Genomic DNA, 17,456 nt, shown 5'->3' with positions numbered 1-17,456 from the left:
TTCTACAAATTTCATTCAACTGCAGTGTGCTTTAAATAATCTAACTTCCAAATGCATATAGCTGTGTAATCTTAACAAAATTCCTCTGTGATGAAGTGTGTTACAATCTTCAAAATTTGTTATAAAACTCAATTACTCATGGACTGTAGTGCTGACTGTTGACTAAGTTTGCCTTGAAAGGTTTTTTTTTTTTTTTTTGCTTTGATGTAATAACTAACATGCAAAATAAATGTACACCTCTTATAATAGGGACAAAATAAAATACAAGTTTATAAAAGCAGAAGGATGAGAACTGGTTATAAAAAATGAACTTGTCACCGTATAAAACACATGGCATATTTTTTAAAGTGTTGGTTATTTTTTTATACTAGACATATAAATAACTATCAGCCTAGAATGTAGTGCACTAGAACACTTAATCACAAATAGAAATGACATGAATCCGAAGATAAGCCTTCTCTTTAAGCCTTCCTTTTTTGCTAGAGCTGAGTTAGCTAAAGCCAACACAGTAATTATGTATGATTACCCGTAAGTTTGCATCTTTGGTTACTAGTGAGAAAACAGCTGTGTCTTTGGAGTTGTCCTTTATATACACTACTGGGAGATCAGTTACCCTAATCCCTGTGACTGAACCCAAATCGGATAGATCTGTTAATCAAGCAGTAGTCGTACTGAGCTCACTCTTCTTGCTTCCCTCTGTACAGATACAAAGATAGAGACAGGGAGGGAGAGAGAGAGGGAAAGGGAGGCAGGGATATGAAGGAAGGGAGGAAGGAAGGAAGACAGGCAGGCAATATAGGGAAATGAGCCTTGTGTGGTTCTTTTTTTTAAGTTTTTTTAATGTTTGTTTATTTTTGAGAGAGAGAGAGTGCAAGCAGGAGCGGGGCAGAGAGAGAATGAGACACAGAATCTAAAGCAGGCTCCAGGCTCTGAGCGGTCAGCCCAGAGCCCAATACAGGACTCGAACTCATGAGCTATGAGATCATTGCCTGAGCTGAAGCTGGATGCTCAACCGACTTTGCCACCCTGGTACCCAGGTGCCCCGCCCTGTGTTGTTTTTATCCATGCAAATCAATACACATATTTGCATAAATGTAAATATATACATATCTTTCTAAAAGGAAACTAAGCGCCCTATTTTCTTCAAGTTCTGTCAAAGCTGTGTTAATATAATAGAGAGGTATTTTAATTATGCATGTGTGTATTTATATATTATTTATTTAATGCTATTTAAAACATCACGCTCAGATCACTTTCCTGGTTTAGAAAAATATACATGAATTATGATGAGAAAGTGACTAGAAAAATGATCCTGGTTTAGTCAAAGAAAAATGGACACAAAAAGAATGTCCAATGAGAATATGCAATTATAATCTAAATATAATTTTACTCCCTGGTGTAATACACATGATTTTAGTTGGCATGTTGCTATTTATGGAAATATCTGTTAATGTAGTTTACATTATATAGAAACTTACACTAAGAGCTTCAAATGAGTGAAATAGAGAGTTTGTGTGTGAGAATATGGGAGTGTGGGGTTTTATAGAAATAAACATCCACATAAAAGAAAAGGTGAGTAGGGACATGAGCACTGATAAATTTCAACCCAGGCAGGACAACCCCACTACAAGTTCTTAACAGCACCCAATATTCTGTTAGGTTTCATTATTGATTCTTACCCTTCAAAGTCAGAATTTCATTGAAAATTAATATTTAAGATTTAGCCTATTTGGTTTTTTCTTAGTTTTCATATGAATATTTATGTTCTAATACATTCTTTTTTTAAAATTTTTTAATCTTTATTTTTCAGAAAGAGAGAGTAAGAGAGCAAAAGCAGGGAAGGGGCAGAGTGGGGGGGGGACAGAGGATCTGAAGCAGGGCTCTGTGCTGACAGCAGAGGAGCCCATGTGGGGCTCAAACTCGCAAACTGCGAGGTCATGACCTGAGCCAAAGTCTGTTGCTTAACCGACTGAGCCATCCAGGTGCCCCTGTTCCAATACATTCCGATATGATTCTTATACCCACACAGAAAATAAATGGGGAATAACCCCAATCAATCATTCACTTATGTATTTTGCATACGAGGTTTTGTTTCATTGATTGTAAGGGGAACAAAAATACTAAGGAAGCTATGCATTCTAGCCAAAAGCAGTATACTAAGAAGAAGAGCTGACACATCTCATCCATTTTTAGGAGGGACAGAATAAGAATGGAAATATCAGAAATACCTCACTGCATACACTTGTAAAGTGCAGTCTCATGAATGATCAGATTTCTAATACCCTCATTGTGTAGTCTGGCAACTGATTGTGTAATCTGAAAAAAAAACAGTGCATCAACTGTGAATTCAGTCCTTTTTTCTTTTACAGATAACAGAAATAAATTTAGAAATTTAAACAAAAAGTCTGATTTTCAGAATCTCAACTTGAACTGTAAGAATGTATGGGCTTTAGGTAAAAAGAACAACTTAATCCAAGACTACAGGTGAGACTGATACCAGTGATAAAAGTCTCAGGTAACTTTGCTTCCCAGTTTTTGGACCTGCCAATGAGTAAATAGTGATTTATATATATATATTCTTTAATATATGAAATTTATTGTCAAATTGGTTTCCATACAACACCCAGTGCTCATCCCAAAAGATGCGCTCTTCAATACCCATCACCCACCCTCCCCCCCTCCCACCCCCCATCAGCCCTCAGTTCTCAGTTTTTAAGAGTGTCTTATGCTTTGGTTCTCTCCCAGAGTAAATAGTGATTTCTAACCAGATTATTAGCATAATTTTCAGCTCAAAAAAATAACATTCTGAATAAACAAACACACAGAAACCTATGTAAAATTCTTATCGTTGACTCAAAAACTTAATAGTGGGCTGGAAACTCAAAGATATTAAATGTCAGTTCCTGTGATCACTTGGTTTTCCTTCACAGAATTCTGAGTAGGGGACACCTAATCTCTGCTTAAATACTTTCATCGATGGAAACTATCTGACCTTCCAAATTGGTAAGATTGGTCTTTTCATGAAAATTCACGTTAAGACGCAGCTGAGATTTCCCAGGTACAAATACCAGTGCTGATGCATGGTTTGCGGCCATCACAGCTCTGCCATTTTAAGTCTAAGGCCGACTTTCAACCTGCCGCAGGTCTTATTATCATGCTTCAGAAATGATACTTAGAAAAATAAATAGGCAGGCCTGGAGTTCTGAGATTTTCCTTAATGGCATTGTTGCTATAGTTACAGCTGAAATGTTACATAAAGCAAATTGCTTATTGATGGAAAAATGCTGAGTAGCATAGCAGCATCCCTTTTCTGGGTTTTTATTGCCTTCATTTTCTACTTTCCTCTTAAGATTAATGGATTTGTGGAGCATTGTTTTGAATAAGCCCTGATGATTTGATGTTAAAATAAATGCATTTTATTAATATTGTACCAGCTGACAATTGGATATATTCTAGTATGTTGTGATCAACATGGAGTTGTTTTTTATTCGCTAATTGCTTATCAGAATTTTTTCCTACTTGGATATGAATTTGTTATCCTGGTTATAAATGTTGAAACGCTGAATAAAAAGGTGATTGGTCTCATAGTATAGAGTCTTCTGAATTTATTGAATACATTTAATAATATGGCTAAAAACTTTTATTATGTTTTATACTATTATACTTACATAATACTGAGAATAAATTGTATTTTAAAAACATAGTAAAACAAATGGAAATGATCTGACAGGATCCATAATGATGACTTCTGTTTAAAAAAAAAAAGGCTCCATAAGCATCTGTATTTTTCTGTATATTTTTCTATGTATTTTCTTGTATTTTCTATGCAAGAAACTCAATGATATAAATGCCTTTAGTATATATAAATATATATTACATAGTATGTAACATATATTCATTTTCTGATTGTCTTTCTTTATAAGCAAATATTTAAAGATAAACCAGTAAGTCTTTTGATATTTAACCTTAAGGCAAAATATGAATAATCCTGTCTTTTTCAATTTACAGAAGGAGTTAATGCTATGTGTGGTAAAATCCTTTCAGGTGGTAAAAGTCATATATGGCAGTGATACTTTTTGCATTGAATTCTTGTATAATTTAGGCATCTTGCTTATTTTATCTCCAGTTTGCTACTGGACTAGAAGCATTATGAGTATTTTTTTTTTCTAATATATGAAATTTATTGTCAAATTGGTTTCCATACAACACCCAGTGCTCATCCCAAAAGGTGCCCTCCTCAATACCCATCCCCCACCCTCCCCTCCCTCCTACCCCCATCAACCCTCAGTTTGTTCTCATTTTTTAACAGTCTCTTATGCTTTGGCTCTCTCCCACTCTAACCTCTTTTTTTTTTTTTTTTTTTCCTTCCCCTCCCCCATGGGTTTACCCAAGGGATACAGGAGTACTGATGCATAGGGGCACTTGTACCCCAATGTTTATAGCAGCACTTTCAACAATAGCCAAATTATGGAAAGAGCCTAAATGTCCATCAACTGATGCATGGATAAAGAAATTGTGGTTTATATACACAATGGAATACTACGTGACAATGAGAAAGAATGAAATATGGCCTTTTGTAGCATTATGAGTATTTAATGGTGTGGCTGTTGAGGAACTAGGAGGGCAGACGACATTTTATTTTGGACCTAGACATGTAATGTTTCTTAATTAAATCTCTGAATACAGTGATAACAAAAATCCTTGGGATTATTTTTGGTAAAGAATGCAAAAAAAAAAAAAAAAAAAAGTGAACTATGGCTTTTGACATCTTATGTGATTGTAGAAAATTTCCCAAATTATCATTTGTGAAGCCAGTTTTTCTAGTAACTGTGTTTGTACTTAATGATGATATGATAATGACAATAACCCATGCTGTCCAAAATGAACTTTTTTGAAAATTCATTTTTACTCATTGTTAAAATTGATCAGCTTTGCTTTTCTCATGTCTGCTTTCGATTTTACCCTCACTGCTGCTTTTTCTTATCCCCTTTTAATAAATAAAATTTAAATTTGCATGTTTAAAGAAATATACAATTTTTGGTGTTACAATAGTTTCCCCCCTTTTTAGTTCCTTACTGATATTATAACGTCCTCTGCTTGCAGAACTTGCTGGCATTCTAATTTTGGTTCTAGGGCTGCAGAGAAGAGACACATGTATAAGGCTGCCAATTCAGCTTTTCTAATTGGTGAAAAATATTCCTTTGTGATTCATGAATTATCAAATTCCTTATATTCTATGCAGATTCATTAGACAATCCTGTTAAAAGCATTATATGCTTTCCGTTTTCCATATAAATAGATATAAATAGAATAAATAGATACATAATAGATACATAAGTGGTAGTTATTTGACATGATAGTAACATCAGTTTCCAAAGTAACTTTGGTGACAAAATGTAAAGTCAAAAGAATTAGACCTGTCCTTATGATCTTACTTAAAATGCAAATCAGTAATGCAATTGAGACACCAAGTATAAAAATATCAGGTTTAACTGAATATGGATGGAAGTGTAAGCAAAACACAAATTTGAACTGGCCAGCCAGGCTCTCAGGATAAGATGGTTTTTCTTTTAGACTGACCCTATTATTGCCTTCCCTTTGCCTTTCAGACGGTGGTCATGTGGGTTATCACTGTTTAAGTTTATCAGACATTATTTTAAATTGGGAAAATGAAGCATTTTATGTGACATTATAGATCAAATAGGTTGTACCTTTTATCCCATTACCTAAATTTCAAATATATGAAAATGAGTATACTACCTTGAAATAGTCAGTTACTTATTTTCTCAATACATTTTCTTTTTTTTTTTATTTAAAAAAATTGTGTTTAACATTTATTTGCTTTTGAGAGAGAGACAGAGCGCTAGTGGGGGAGGGGCCGAGAAAGAGGGAGACAAAATCTGAAGGAGGTTCCAGGCTCCCAGCCATCAGCACAGAGCCTGGCGTGGGGCTCGAACTCACGAACCAGCCACAAGATCATGATCTGAGCCGAAGTCGGACACTTAACCGACTAAGCCACCCAGGTGCCCCTCATTTTATTTTCATTTTAATTTCATTTATTTTCATTTTATTTTATTTCATTTATTTTCATTTTAACAAGAGCTGTATACCATTGCAGTATCAAAATAAGAGATGATAACTTTGTAAAAACAATTTGTTCCAAAACCTCAAATAAAATAATCACATTATTATAGTTGATAAAAATTTGCAATGTAATGTTACCTGTATTCCTGCTATATTAAAAACTTCCTAACTTATTTGCATTAGGACAAGGCCTGATAGGAATGCTTAACACACACCTGCATTTGGTTTTTAGAATCCATGTGACAAAACAGCAGTGATGCAGCTATTTTTGTCTGCTTTTGTTTAAAAAGAAAATGTCAGGTTCTGAATGAAAATATTCTAAACTGTGGCTCAACTGAGTAATGGTTTTTAAAACCACAGCATGGATTAAGATTGATTTTCTGTAGGTATTATGGCACTGCTTTCTCTAGGGACTATTCAGCACAAGGGCTGGAGCTTTTTGTATTTGACATAAGGGATCAAATCAGTTTCTTTCTTAAGACTTTTATATAAAGTTATTATATAAAGAAGCCACAGTTCACTCTAGAGCTGCTTAGAACTGAAATTAAGAAGGGAATTGGTATTGGATGATCATACACACAAAAAGCAAATGAACCCATAATGCATACTGATGTTTTATCGACAACATCTTATAAAAAGTAAATAACTGATTTTTGTCTTTACTCTTTAGATAAGCAAATAAGAATTATAATAGCTTACAGATTGCAAAACACTAATTTTTATTAAGCACCATTATTTAGATATCTAAAAAATTGGAAGCTGAAATAAGAAATAAAACTTAGATCCCTGATAATATTCTAGAACAGTAAGTGATTTTTGTCTCTAAATAATTTAAGTAATGTAACTAGAAAGAGTGATTCGATATGAAAAGCAGTTTGAAATTGAACTTCTCAAAAAAAACAGTGCAGCATATGAATGCAGTACTCTTTGTGTGACTTCCAACTGTAGTCTTTACAAAATAGATATTCATTAAATGTAACCATTAGAATCTACATATATAGCCTTTATTTCTTACATTATAATAGCTATAAGGTAAGAAAAAGTGCAACATACATCAATAGGGCAGAAATTCTGCAATATTATTAGTCTAACATAATCAGTCTCCCATGCCATCATTTGTATGTGTTAAGAGAGAGTGATTATCAGAATTCAGCTTGCAAAAGAATCAATCAAGAATTAACCAGTGTATTGAAAAGGCAGATCTTTGTCCCAGTCCAGGATCCTGTTAAAACAATTTTAGCAATTCCTAGGAATTTGCATGTCTTATGACCATCTCAGTTGATTGGTGCAGGTGGCCTATGGATTACACTGAGGAGCAGAAATATAGCAAACTGTTTGACTCAGCGATTCAAAAAACCCTGGGGGATATCAGACCGCTTGAGCCAGTGATTGCATTTTGCTCAGTTGCATAAGAAATGTGAATATTATTAAGAATGAAATTATTTTTTAGTCCTAAAGCAGGTAGAGAATTATGTACAGGTGACTCTTGAAAACTTTCATGTACCTTGTGAAGTTTTACTCTGGTCGATAGGGGCACATTTGACCCACGTCAAGAGATAGGAGGTTATACATTAAGTCCTAAAAGAGCTCTTGATTAATTGTAGTTAAAAGAAAATGACCATAAAATTTAATAGTTTTGTGTAAACATATGATGGAAATACTAATTTTAAAGCCACCAAGCTCAAAAATACGGTGTTTGGAACAAATGTAGATTTTTCACCAAAAAAAAAGTATGTATGTATGTGTATATATAAATATATATATATATATTTATATATACACATTCCATGGCTCCATCTTTAGTGCCATATATATATATATATATATATATATATATATATATATATATATTCTTTCTTATGGTGAAGAGAATGAATTGCCAATCTCTAATATGGAAAATAATATGAGGAAAATATTCCTCATATTTTTAGATTATAAATAGTCTTTTTGCAGTCTTCCTTAGAAGTCTCTATTTCATTGGTTTGGAAAACAATCTACTTTCTCCCTGTACAGAAAAGCAACTAGAAATCACCAGATGTTAACCTTGGTATATGCAACCAAAGTGGTGCGTTATAATATAGTTAATCTCTTCATTGCTGTTTCATTTGCAGATTCAAGAATGGCTTTGTTTAAATTGCCAAACCCAGAGAGCAATATCAGGACAGCTTGGAGATATGGGCAAAATGCCACCTACACCTTCAGCACCAAAAGCCTCCCCTATGCCTGTCCCTCCAGAACAACCATCTCAGAAAACAGCAATGCCTACTCAAGTAAAAGTGAAAAAGAAGGAAGAAGAAGTAAAAACAGAAGCTGAACAAATCATTCCAGAAAAAGTGAAAGAGGTACCATCAGTGGAAAAGATTGTCCCGAAGGGGACCACAGACCACAAACAAGAGAGTAAACTAGACAAAACTTCAGCCCCTGAAGACAAAAAGCCACTCCCAGAAGAAAAAAAGCCCCCTCTTGAAGAAAAAAAGCCACCCACTGAAGACAAAAAGTTACCTCCAGGAACAAAAACAGCTCTGGAGGAGGAACAGAAAAAAGACTTAGCTAAAACTCAAGTACCAACTGCTGAGGAAAAGTCTGAAGGCAGAGTGACTCCACAGGTTGTACAAGAGAAGCTACCAGAGACCAAGATGGAAGACAAACCCTCTGGCCCACCTCCAAGTTTGTCAAAGGAAGATGGTGAGGTGCCTCAAAAAATTAAAGACCAGCCACAGGCAGCACGCCCAGCAAAGCCTGATCAGGTGGAACCTGGGAAAGAAAAAACAGTAAGTTATGTTTTCCTATCTTTGCACTCTGTTAGGTATATAAAACTTACAGATTTTTACCAAAGTACACAGAGTGCTTACTGCTAATTATGGAAGTGAGAGCCTTCAGTTAAAAGCACTTTCAGAAAAGTGTAACAATTGTTGTCGAAATGAACAAATTTGGCATTCTGACAGCTTAATCTAATTTAAATAAAGCAGAGATAGCAGATTGATTTTTCTAGCTTTTATGCATATCTAATAATTTACCAAAATTCTTTAGGGTGATAAAAATAGTTTCTTACAACTTTAAGGTTCTTCTTCTCTCCGCTATGAACATAAAATCAGTATCTACCTTTAACATAAAATAATATGTGTCTTAAGTTTCTATTTACTTAGTCACTTGGTTAAGCAAAAGTCAACAAGTTCCTTTTCACTTGAAAGCCTCTTAAGGTATGATCAGCCATTGAAAGGTCTAAATAATTGTGGTTGCCAAAAAAAAAAAAAAAAGTGTGACTAAAATTTAGGACAAAAGTCATTTTCTGTAAAAGTTAATTGTAGTATTTAACATGATTTTAATATGATGTACTCTACTTGTTTACTATTGAAGGATTATTTATAATCCAGGCATAATCTGGAATAATATATATATATTTTTTTCTTTAGTGCAAACTTTTAAGGGTATCTACCCATCTTAACCACTATCTGCACAAACAGCAGTGTTATTTTTCGAAGAATTCTGATTGTTTGAGAGCTACACCAGGTCTTACATCATATTTGGTTGAATAATTTTAATTGACAGATAACAATGACTTGAAGGAAAATGAAATGATTTATTAATATTAAAAGTTAATATTAGGGCTCTAATTAGAATCTGTAGTGCATCCCAACTCTTAGTTCCTTTTTTGGTCATTTACAGTTTTAACACTTGGTTTAGTAACCGATCTCTGATCTATGATATACCAGATAAATAAAATACATCATCTCATATATATCACATATATCATATATATAAAATATGATACATCACTTGTAATATGATGCATCACTCACAGATAATTCATCATTGGTCTCCCCTCATAACATAAATGAGTTTATCAGAGTCAGAAAGAGCAGGTACCTGTATATTCTTCATCCTATGCCGAGATGTAGTATCACCATCACCACCCATTACTGCTTGTAGCCTACCACTTTGCACAACCTGATGACTTTTACCATTTCTCCCTTTGTAAAACGGCCCTTGGCTTTCATAACCCTTCCCTTTTTGTTCTCTTTTGGTCTTTCTGATCATACTTTATGAGTTCTACGTTGACTCCCTGTATCACTTTCTTTCCTCATTTCTCTAAGAGGAGGTTTTCTTTGTATTTTGCTTCATTTTTGTTTTGGGTATTGTCTTCTTTGTTCTTAGGAGAGCCCCATGAACAATTCTTAAGTCTACCTGTGCACCTTCTTCCCCTCTTTTGAGTATCAGATCTGCAGTTTCAAATACTCAGTAGATGTTCCACTTCAAAGCCTCCCTGTAAACTGGAACTCAATATGTTGGAATTTTATCTACACTCTCTAGAGACTTTTTCTGCTCCTGACTTTCTGTTTCTGGTAATGGCAGCATCATTCACCTGCCTCTACCTTCCTGGTCACTACCCTTCTGAGAGATCTGAGGCTTCTTCTTACTGCCTGCCCTTTGCTCTTGGCATCCAATTCATCACATTCCTGTCTGTTAGTTCCTATTCCTGAGCACTCTTAATTATGGCCTTCATGACCTTTCATCAGTGATTTGAGTAATCTAATTACTGGTCACTGTGCCTTCTCTTTCTCCTTTCCTCCATATATAATTGTCACATAATTATTTTGTAGGGTGCACGTAATTTCACTCTATCACTCAGATATTGCTAATGCTTCTCCATTGCTTGCTAAATAGAATCTAAATGAGAAATATCCAGATATTTTGTTAATGCACTTTTTATTTTACACCTTTATCACTTTCTTTTTGTTGTGTCTTTTTATCACTACTTTTAATATTATTTTATAACCTTAATGTGTGTTACTTATTTGTAAATTAAATGTGTACAGTGGTTTATTAATATATTATGAACAGTATAAAACATTCACAAAAATATAAAATAAAATGAAATAGACTAAAATTATTTTTATTATAATTATTTAAATAAAGTTACATTTGATCACAATAAAATATGATTAATAATAGTACTTTAGAGAGAACATGGATTGTGCTTCAGTATTTTTGAAAATCTTGGTCTGCAATTTTATGGTAGAGTTATCTTAAATTCAGCTTCTAAGTTAAGCTTATTTTGATATTTTGATATTTAGTTCTAATGACTATCCATAACAAGAAAGATAATCCACAAAGATATGTCAGAATTGGAAGAAGCGGATCAGAGTTTGTACTTCCCAAATCTTGCTACCTATTCTCTAAGTTTGAAACTGAAAATAATTTTTTAATTGTGGAAATTCCACAGGTAAATGTTTATCTTCCATGAGACCAATAGTTATTTGTTCTTGTTCTCTCAGAAAATACGGTATTTAAAACACACACACACACACACACACACACACACACACACACACACACACATGAATGAATTGCTTTAAAATCCACTGGGGTTCTTCATCTGGAAGGGTTAGAAACAGATGAAAATATTCTGTTTAAAATGTATTAAATGAGCAGATACGACAGCTTTTAAAAATGACATATGTTATTTTATATAGCATAATCACATGGTTTCTACATATCTCTTTTCAAAGGACTGTTTTCACACCATAATTCTCTTCAAGAACAGCTAGTGTTTGTTTTTTCTAAGTACTTAATAAGTACCATATTGCTGATAACCAGAGTTTACTTTCTCCTATATACTTTTTTCCCCTCCATCATTCCATTTACTTTATAGCATCTAGTAAGTGGTATATTACTGATAACCACTTGTCATCACCAAAAAGTTGAACAAACTTGGGATAATCCTATTTTTGTCAAAAAAGACCCATCTTCATATTCTACAACTTTTTAAATTAATTTCCTATTATATTATCAGTAAACCTCTGTGATTTAAATAACTTTAGAGTTATTCTCTACCTCAGTACAAAATATACAAAATATATATTCTTCAAAATATAAAGGTCTCATCAGTATACAAAACATATGTCACATCTGTAAAATCCAGAGGTCTTCTGTCCAAATCTGACCTCCTTATAACAGATGTAGTAAATGAATTTCACAGGTATACTGCGATCTCTGTATTCTTACCCTTTTTAAAAGAATAATTCCAATCAAAGAAAAAGGCACTCTTCAGTAGCTAATATACAGTTTTTTCATAAAAAAATAAATATGTATACCTTAAACCATTCAATATTGTGAGGCTTACTTCTTTGGCATAGTTTTCCTTATTGGTTTACAGTAGTACTTTAAGTATTTTATTATTAAAGCAGAAATAGTGAGTATTATAAACTGAACATATTAGAAATATCTACACTTGAATTCTGTTATTACCAAAAGTTTTGCTACTTACTTTGTTCTAAAAATTTCTCTCAAACCTTCCTGTTATTTCTGTAGTCTTTCCAACAATATTGGCTGACAAGAAATACAGTTTAATTTGTCACCATATCATTTCGTACATATTACTGAATCCAATTTTATCCAAATGATGTGTAGCTTTTTTTTTCTTTTATTATGAAATAAGAAAAATCAAAAGCTTCTAAATGTTTATTATGTAATTTGTTGAAAGTTGGTAAAGTACTGGAATATTTATTTTCAGAAAATTTTAGAGGTCTGTGTTGGTGCCACAATATCACTTGCTGTTGTGCTAAAGCTTACGTTGTGTTTAGGTAAGATTTGCTGTTAGCAATGAGAGATGTCAATACAGATGTCAAATAAGTTTCCTGATAATGTCGGGCATTTTTGGCTGGGTCCCAGCCCAGCTGATTTTGGCTGATTTAACTTGGTCATCATTACTTTTTTCTTGTAATGTTGCTAATGAAAAGTTTGTAATGATATGAAGCGTGTCAGTGTTTGTGTCTTTCTTACATTATTATTATCTTTGTGACGTGATTTTTTGTTTTGCCAGAATCTTTTGTCTACCACTTACCTATTCTAAGAAAACAGGTGCAATTGCTAGTAGCAAATAAAAGCCAGAGATCTGCCTAACTGAATAATAAGCCTCAGTCTAAAGATGGTTGAATAAAGTGACTACCTCACTATAATTTCTCCTTAGAGTGTGACTCTCAGTTTTCTCCCAGGATTTTTCACAAAACAGATGACCAACTCACATAAGGAATAAAAGAATATTAGCATCAATCCACTTATTAAATATTAGGAGAATATTTTTATATCAGTGTATAAAAATATATCTTCACATGTACTTCTTGTAGCCATTAGATGATTTTGCATGCTTGTCCAGGCTTCTGCACCCCACAGCCAGGACTCCTGTGTAAATAACTCAGTTTGGCTTTCTCAGCCCTGTGGAATTTGGCTCCAGTATAACTTGTAAGCAACGCCTAATATTCCCACAAGTGATACGTAGAACAACAGCCAAATAAATACGCCCTTGTGTAATTCCTGAAGGTAGTTTGACCTTTCTGCCCTCTTCACCTGTACTCAGTTCTTCTCTGTGCATAAATGCCGCACCCCTCCATCATCCCAACTGACAACCTCCCACTTGGATCTCTGGGCCACTTTTCTCCCTTGTGGCTGGTGCTTCTGCTGCTCAATGCCTTATGTTGGTTGGTTTTAAATCTGTTTTTGTTTGAAATCAAAATAATACTCTTAATTTATCTCTTACAATATTCTTGGCACTATGTTAAGTATTTTCTTGATCATTTCATCCACACAACAATGAATGAGGTAAATATTGTATGTTTTTTAAGTTGAAAGAAACTAAATTCCTGTGCTCAGGATCACATGGCTGGGGATTCAGCAAAGCTAAGATTGTAGTCCAATTCTGATTATAAAATCATGGCATTTGAACACTACACATAATTCTTTCCTGTGACACTTGTACCATACTGACTTTACATGATATAATTATTCTTCTCTCTAAGCAGCTTCCACTATAATCCTAAATACTTTATGTAGTTGTTTACTTTCTTATATATTTATATTATTTTAGTTATTCACTTGTCATTTGTGTCATTCATATTATCACAGCATATTGTTTACATTTCTCTGTGGCCACACCTTTTTGTCTCTGTTTATTCCTCTCTCACAAAATGTGTTTGTCGAAAGGGATTAAAATTTGTCCCCAAGTAGAATAAATAATTTGAAAGATACATCCTTCTTTACTTTTTTTAGTTTAATGTTTTAAAATTTCTATCACAGAGTTCTTTTTTTTATCTATATACTTAAACAATATTGCTTGTCTGCATTTGATATATTACACTGAAACACTATATAGTTCTCCAGATAAAAATCGAAATTTGAATGCCCGTTAGCGTAAACTTTTTTTTTTTTTCTGGTTAAAATGACCAAGGGGTTAATATTCAAGTTAAATATAAGTCATTGTATATCATGGCAGAATAATCGGGATGAAAAATAATGAGGTTTTCTGTAGTGAAAAGGATTTTCATGTAGGTGAGACTATTTGATTTTTCTGTCCAGTCCCAGTGAATTTTATGGACTTAATCTTGTTCAGAATTTTTGGAACATTCAGACTAGTAATCCATTTTGACCCTAACATTGTATAAACGATTAAAGATCATTCATTTGTTGTCTTACTTTGGCCCATTGAAATAAATGGCTTGGGAAGATTAAGCAATATGGTATCCTTTCTTTGTCCAGTCTTAAGTTTAACCAAGAATTCAGGTGGTAACTACAGTAATGTTCAGAAAACTTCCATTTACCTTCAGTATGAAAGGCTAACCATTTCAGTATTTGTGAAAGGGCAGAACTAAGTTTGGCAGTACAGTGTGTCTTTGTACCTTCTCCATCACTAGAGAAGGCTTCAAGATATGATACCATCAGAAGAGTTTCACCTGGGGATTAGTTCATCACTGCCTGTCTCTGACTGGTCTCTAGGTCAACAAATGGCAGTGGAATATTGGAAGGAAAAGGAATTCTCCACTCTCTGTTTTAGGTTAGTAAGTAAACAAATATATGAATCTTAGCCTCTGAAAGTTTTGAGTAATTGTTTCATATACACAGACTTAGAAACACTCAAGTCTCAAGTACCATAATTCTATACATGGGAAAAGTGCAATAATAATAACAGTAAAAGTAAGTGAAATGGAATCTAATGCTAAATGTACTTAGAAAAATGCATGGAAAATGTGTTCCTCGGGGGAACTGAAAAATGACATTGCTATTAAAAAAAAAAAGGTGTGCTTAAATTATGTTTGTTCCCACTCACTGCCTCCATCTAAGATGACAAAATTCTCACATAAAAGATAGATGCCTGGAGTTTTCATCTTAATTTAATTTCAGAGGTCATTCTAGATTGTATTACATGTAAAAAATGAAATGGGTAATTAATTTCAACTTCTGATTATTCAAATGAAGAAAATAATGCATAAGTAATAAACTACCATGATGTTTATGCACATAAATGCATATATGTGTTATATATAATACATACGAAATTTAGAAAGAACTGTTTGGATCTATTTATTAAGTTTGAATATATTATCACAAGTAACATAATATTCTTCTCAAAAATAAGTATGTAATGACACATTTTTGAAGCAATTAGAAGAAAACTCCCAATCTTTTAGTTCTAGGGACTTAGAAACTTGGAAGAAAATAAGCCAAATTATGCCTCCCTCACATAAATACTTTGATCATATTCCTCTCAAGTTACAGTACTTCAGACATCCATTTGAAGATGGAATCGAGAAAACCAGACCCAACTTATACAGCATGTTTTATGTTCTTCTTAGTTCCATCTACTCTTTCTGATTTGATCACATTATTCCCTTGTCTAAAAAAAAAAAAAAAAAAAAAAAAAAAAAAAAAGTTATCCAGGAAGCAAGGGTTTTGCAGTGTATATTAGCTGTGTAGCCCAGTTAACCTGTGTGAGTACGAATTTCACTCGTACCCCCACTCACATACCTCCCAGAGAAAAGTAGATAGCCATAGAAGGGATCACTGCTTGGACAGATGAGTGCCTCAGTGTGCCCCTCTCTGTACATGAAGTAAAACTTCTTTTCTTTTTTTGTTTCTGTTTTTAGCAGCAGTGAGTGAAAAGATGAATGGGTAGGTGCCTTAAAGAGCCAAAGGGCCTGGATGGTATGTGATCTGAGATTTAACCAGCTAACCGTGTAGTGAAGAAGATCACTCGCCTCTACCAGAAGACTTTGGTATGCGAGTTAGTGGGAGAAGAGTTGACATTAGGACTTTTTTTCACTGTACCATGGTACAATAAATACATGAGCAACTGTCTCTTCTGAAAAATTCAGACCAATGCCCTTTGGTCACCTAACTTGATTTTCTTATTAAACACTCCAAACATTTTATCTTAGACCCGCAAGCATATCGAGCAAAATCTTTGCAGCCTTTTACCACCTGATAATATGGAGAGTAACAGTCATTTAGAGGGGAAAATCATCACAGCATCATCATAGGTAAATAATGATTGAATCCTCTGCAGAATGTGGAGGAAAGAGACCGGGAGAGCAGCAGGAGGGAGAAATGGGTAGAACATGGTACCAAGGAAAGAAAGAAAGCTTGAGGACATGGAGATAGGCCACATAAGGAGATTGCAGGATGGGTATTTTGATATTTATGTGTGTTAGTCCCCTGTCTAATGTATCTTAATTCTGTTTGTCACATTATATGTCTGATCCTAATCTTATTTTTATAAAATGTAGAATCTGCAGAATCCATTGTATAAAACTCTAATTTCTCTTTTATTATACTCAAAAGAATTGTTATATATAACAATGGTTACGTTTCCTCCATATATGGATACTGTATTACCTTGTTGTTTTATAACCTATGCAGATGCAAAATAAAGAATATAAATGTCACTATCACAATTTGATTCTGAAAGATCTTTTTTTCTTTTAACCTTTTTTTTTTTTTACCTTTTTTTTTCTTTTTCCACAAGGAGCTTAGGTACCCCACCTCTCTGGTTATGGTGTTTACTATGATTTAGTGAAGAGTGGGAAGGCAGATAAAGAAAGACATAGAAAGCATATTGGACTCAAAGAAATTGTGTTCATCAATGTGTAGGATATAAGGAGATAGAAACATCCCTCCCCTTGGACCATCTAGAAAGATTTTATTAGAAGTCTGCTTCACCTGTGCTGACCTCTTTAACGTGTAGCTCTTAAGATAAAGGAACCAATATTAGTTGGGTGCTCATGAGCCCTACTACTAACTAAAGTCTTGGAATTGTTGATAAGTAACTTTTTCCTGGGAAGACATCTGAAATGACCTGGAAAGTTAATTCATGGTAAACCAAAGAGTACTTACTGCTTTTTGCACTAGAGTTGTGAATAATATGTCACCGTCTTTTTGATTTTTTTTTAAGTTTATTTATATTCTTAGAGAAAATGAGCAGGAGAGAAGCAGAGAGAGAGGGAGAGCGAGACAGAATCCCAAGCATGTTCAGTGCTGTCAGCACAGAGCCTGATGTGGGGGCTCGAACTCACAAGTTGTGAGATCATGACCTGAGCCGAAAT

General features: G+C 33.9%; 1 protein-coding gene across 1 annotated transcript in view; it reads left to right on the top strand.

Moving 5' to 3' along the window:
- The window catches only part of PCLO (piccolo presynaptic cytomatrix protein), a 360,380-nt gene that overhangs the window by 193,305 nt on the left and 149,619 nt on the right, over nucleotides 1-17,456 (top strand). The window contains exon 4 of the mRNA XM_042965364.1: nucleotides 8,196-8,855. Within this exon, the coding sequence (XP_042821298.1) occupies nucleotides 8,196-8,855 (660 nt within the window). The remainder of the gene's footprint in view (nucleotides 1-8,195; nucleotides 8,856-17,456) is intronic.

This window comes from Panthera tigris, chromosome A2 (assembly GCF_018350195.1).
Source record: "Panthera tigris isolate Pti1 chromosome A2, P.tigris_Pti1_mat1.1, whole genome shotgun sequence".
Lineage (NCBI taxonomy): Eukaryota > Metazoa > Chordata > Mammalia > Carnivora > Felidae > Panthera > Panthera tigris.
The sequence above is the reverse complement of the archived record's forward strand: the minus strand, read 5'-3'. Positions and strand labels throughout refer to the sequence as shown.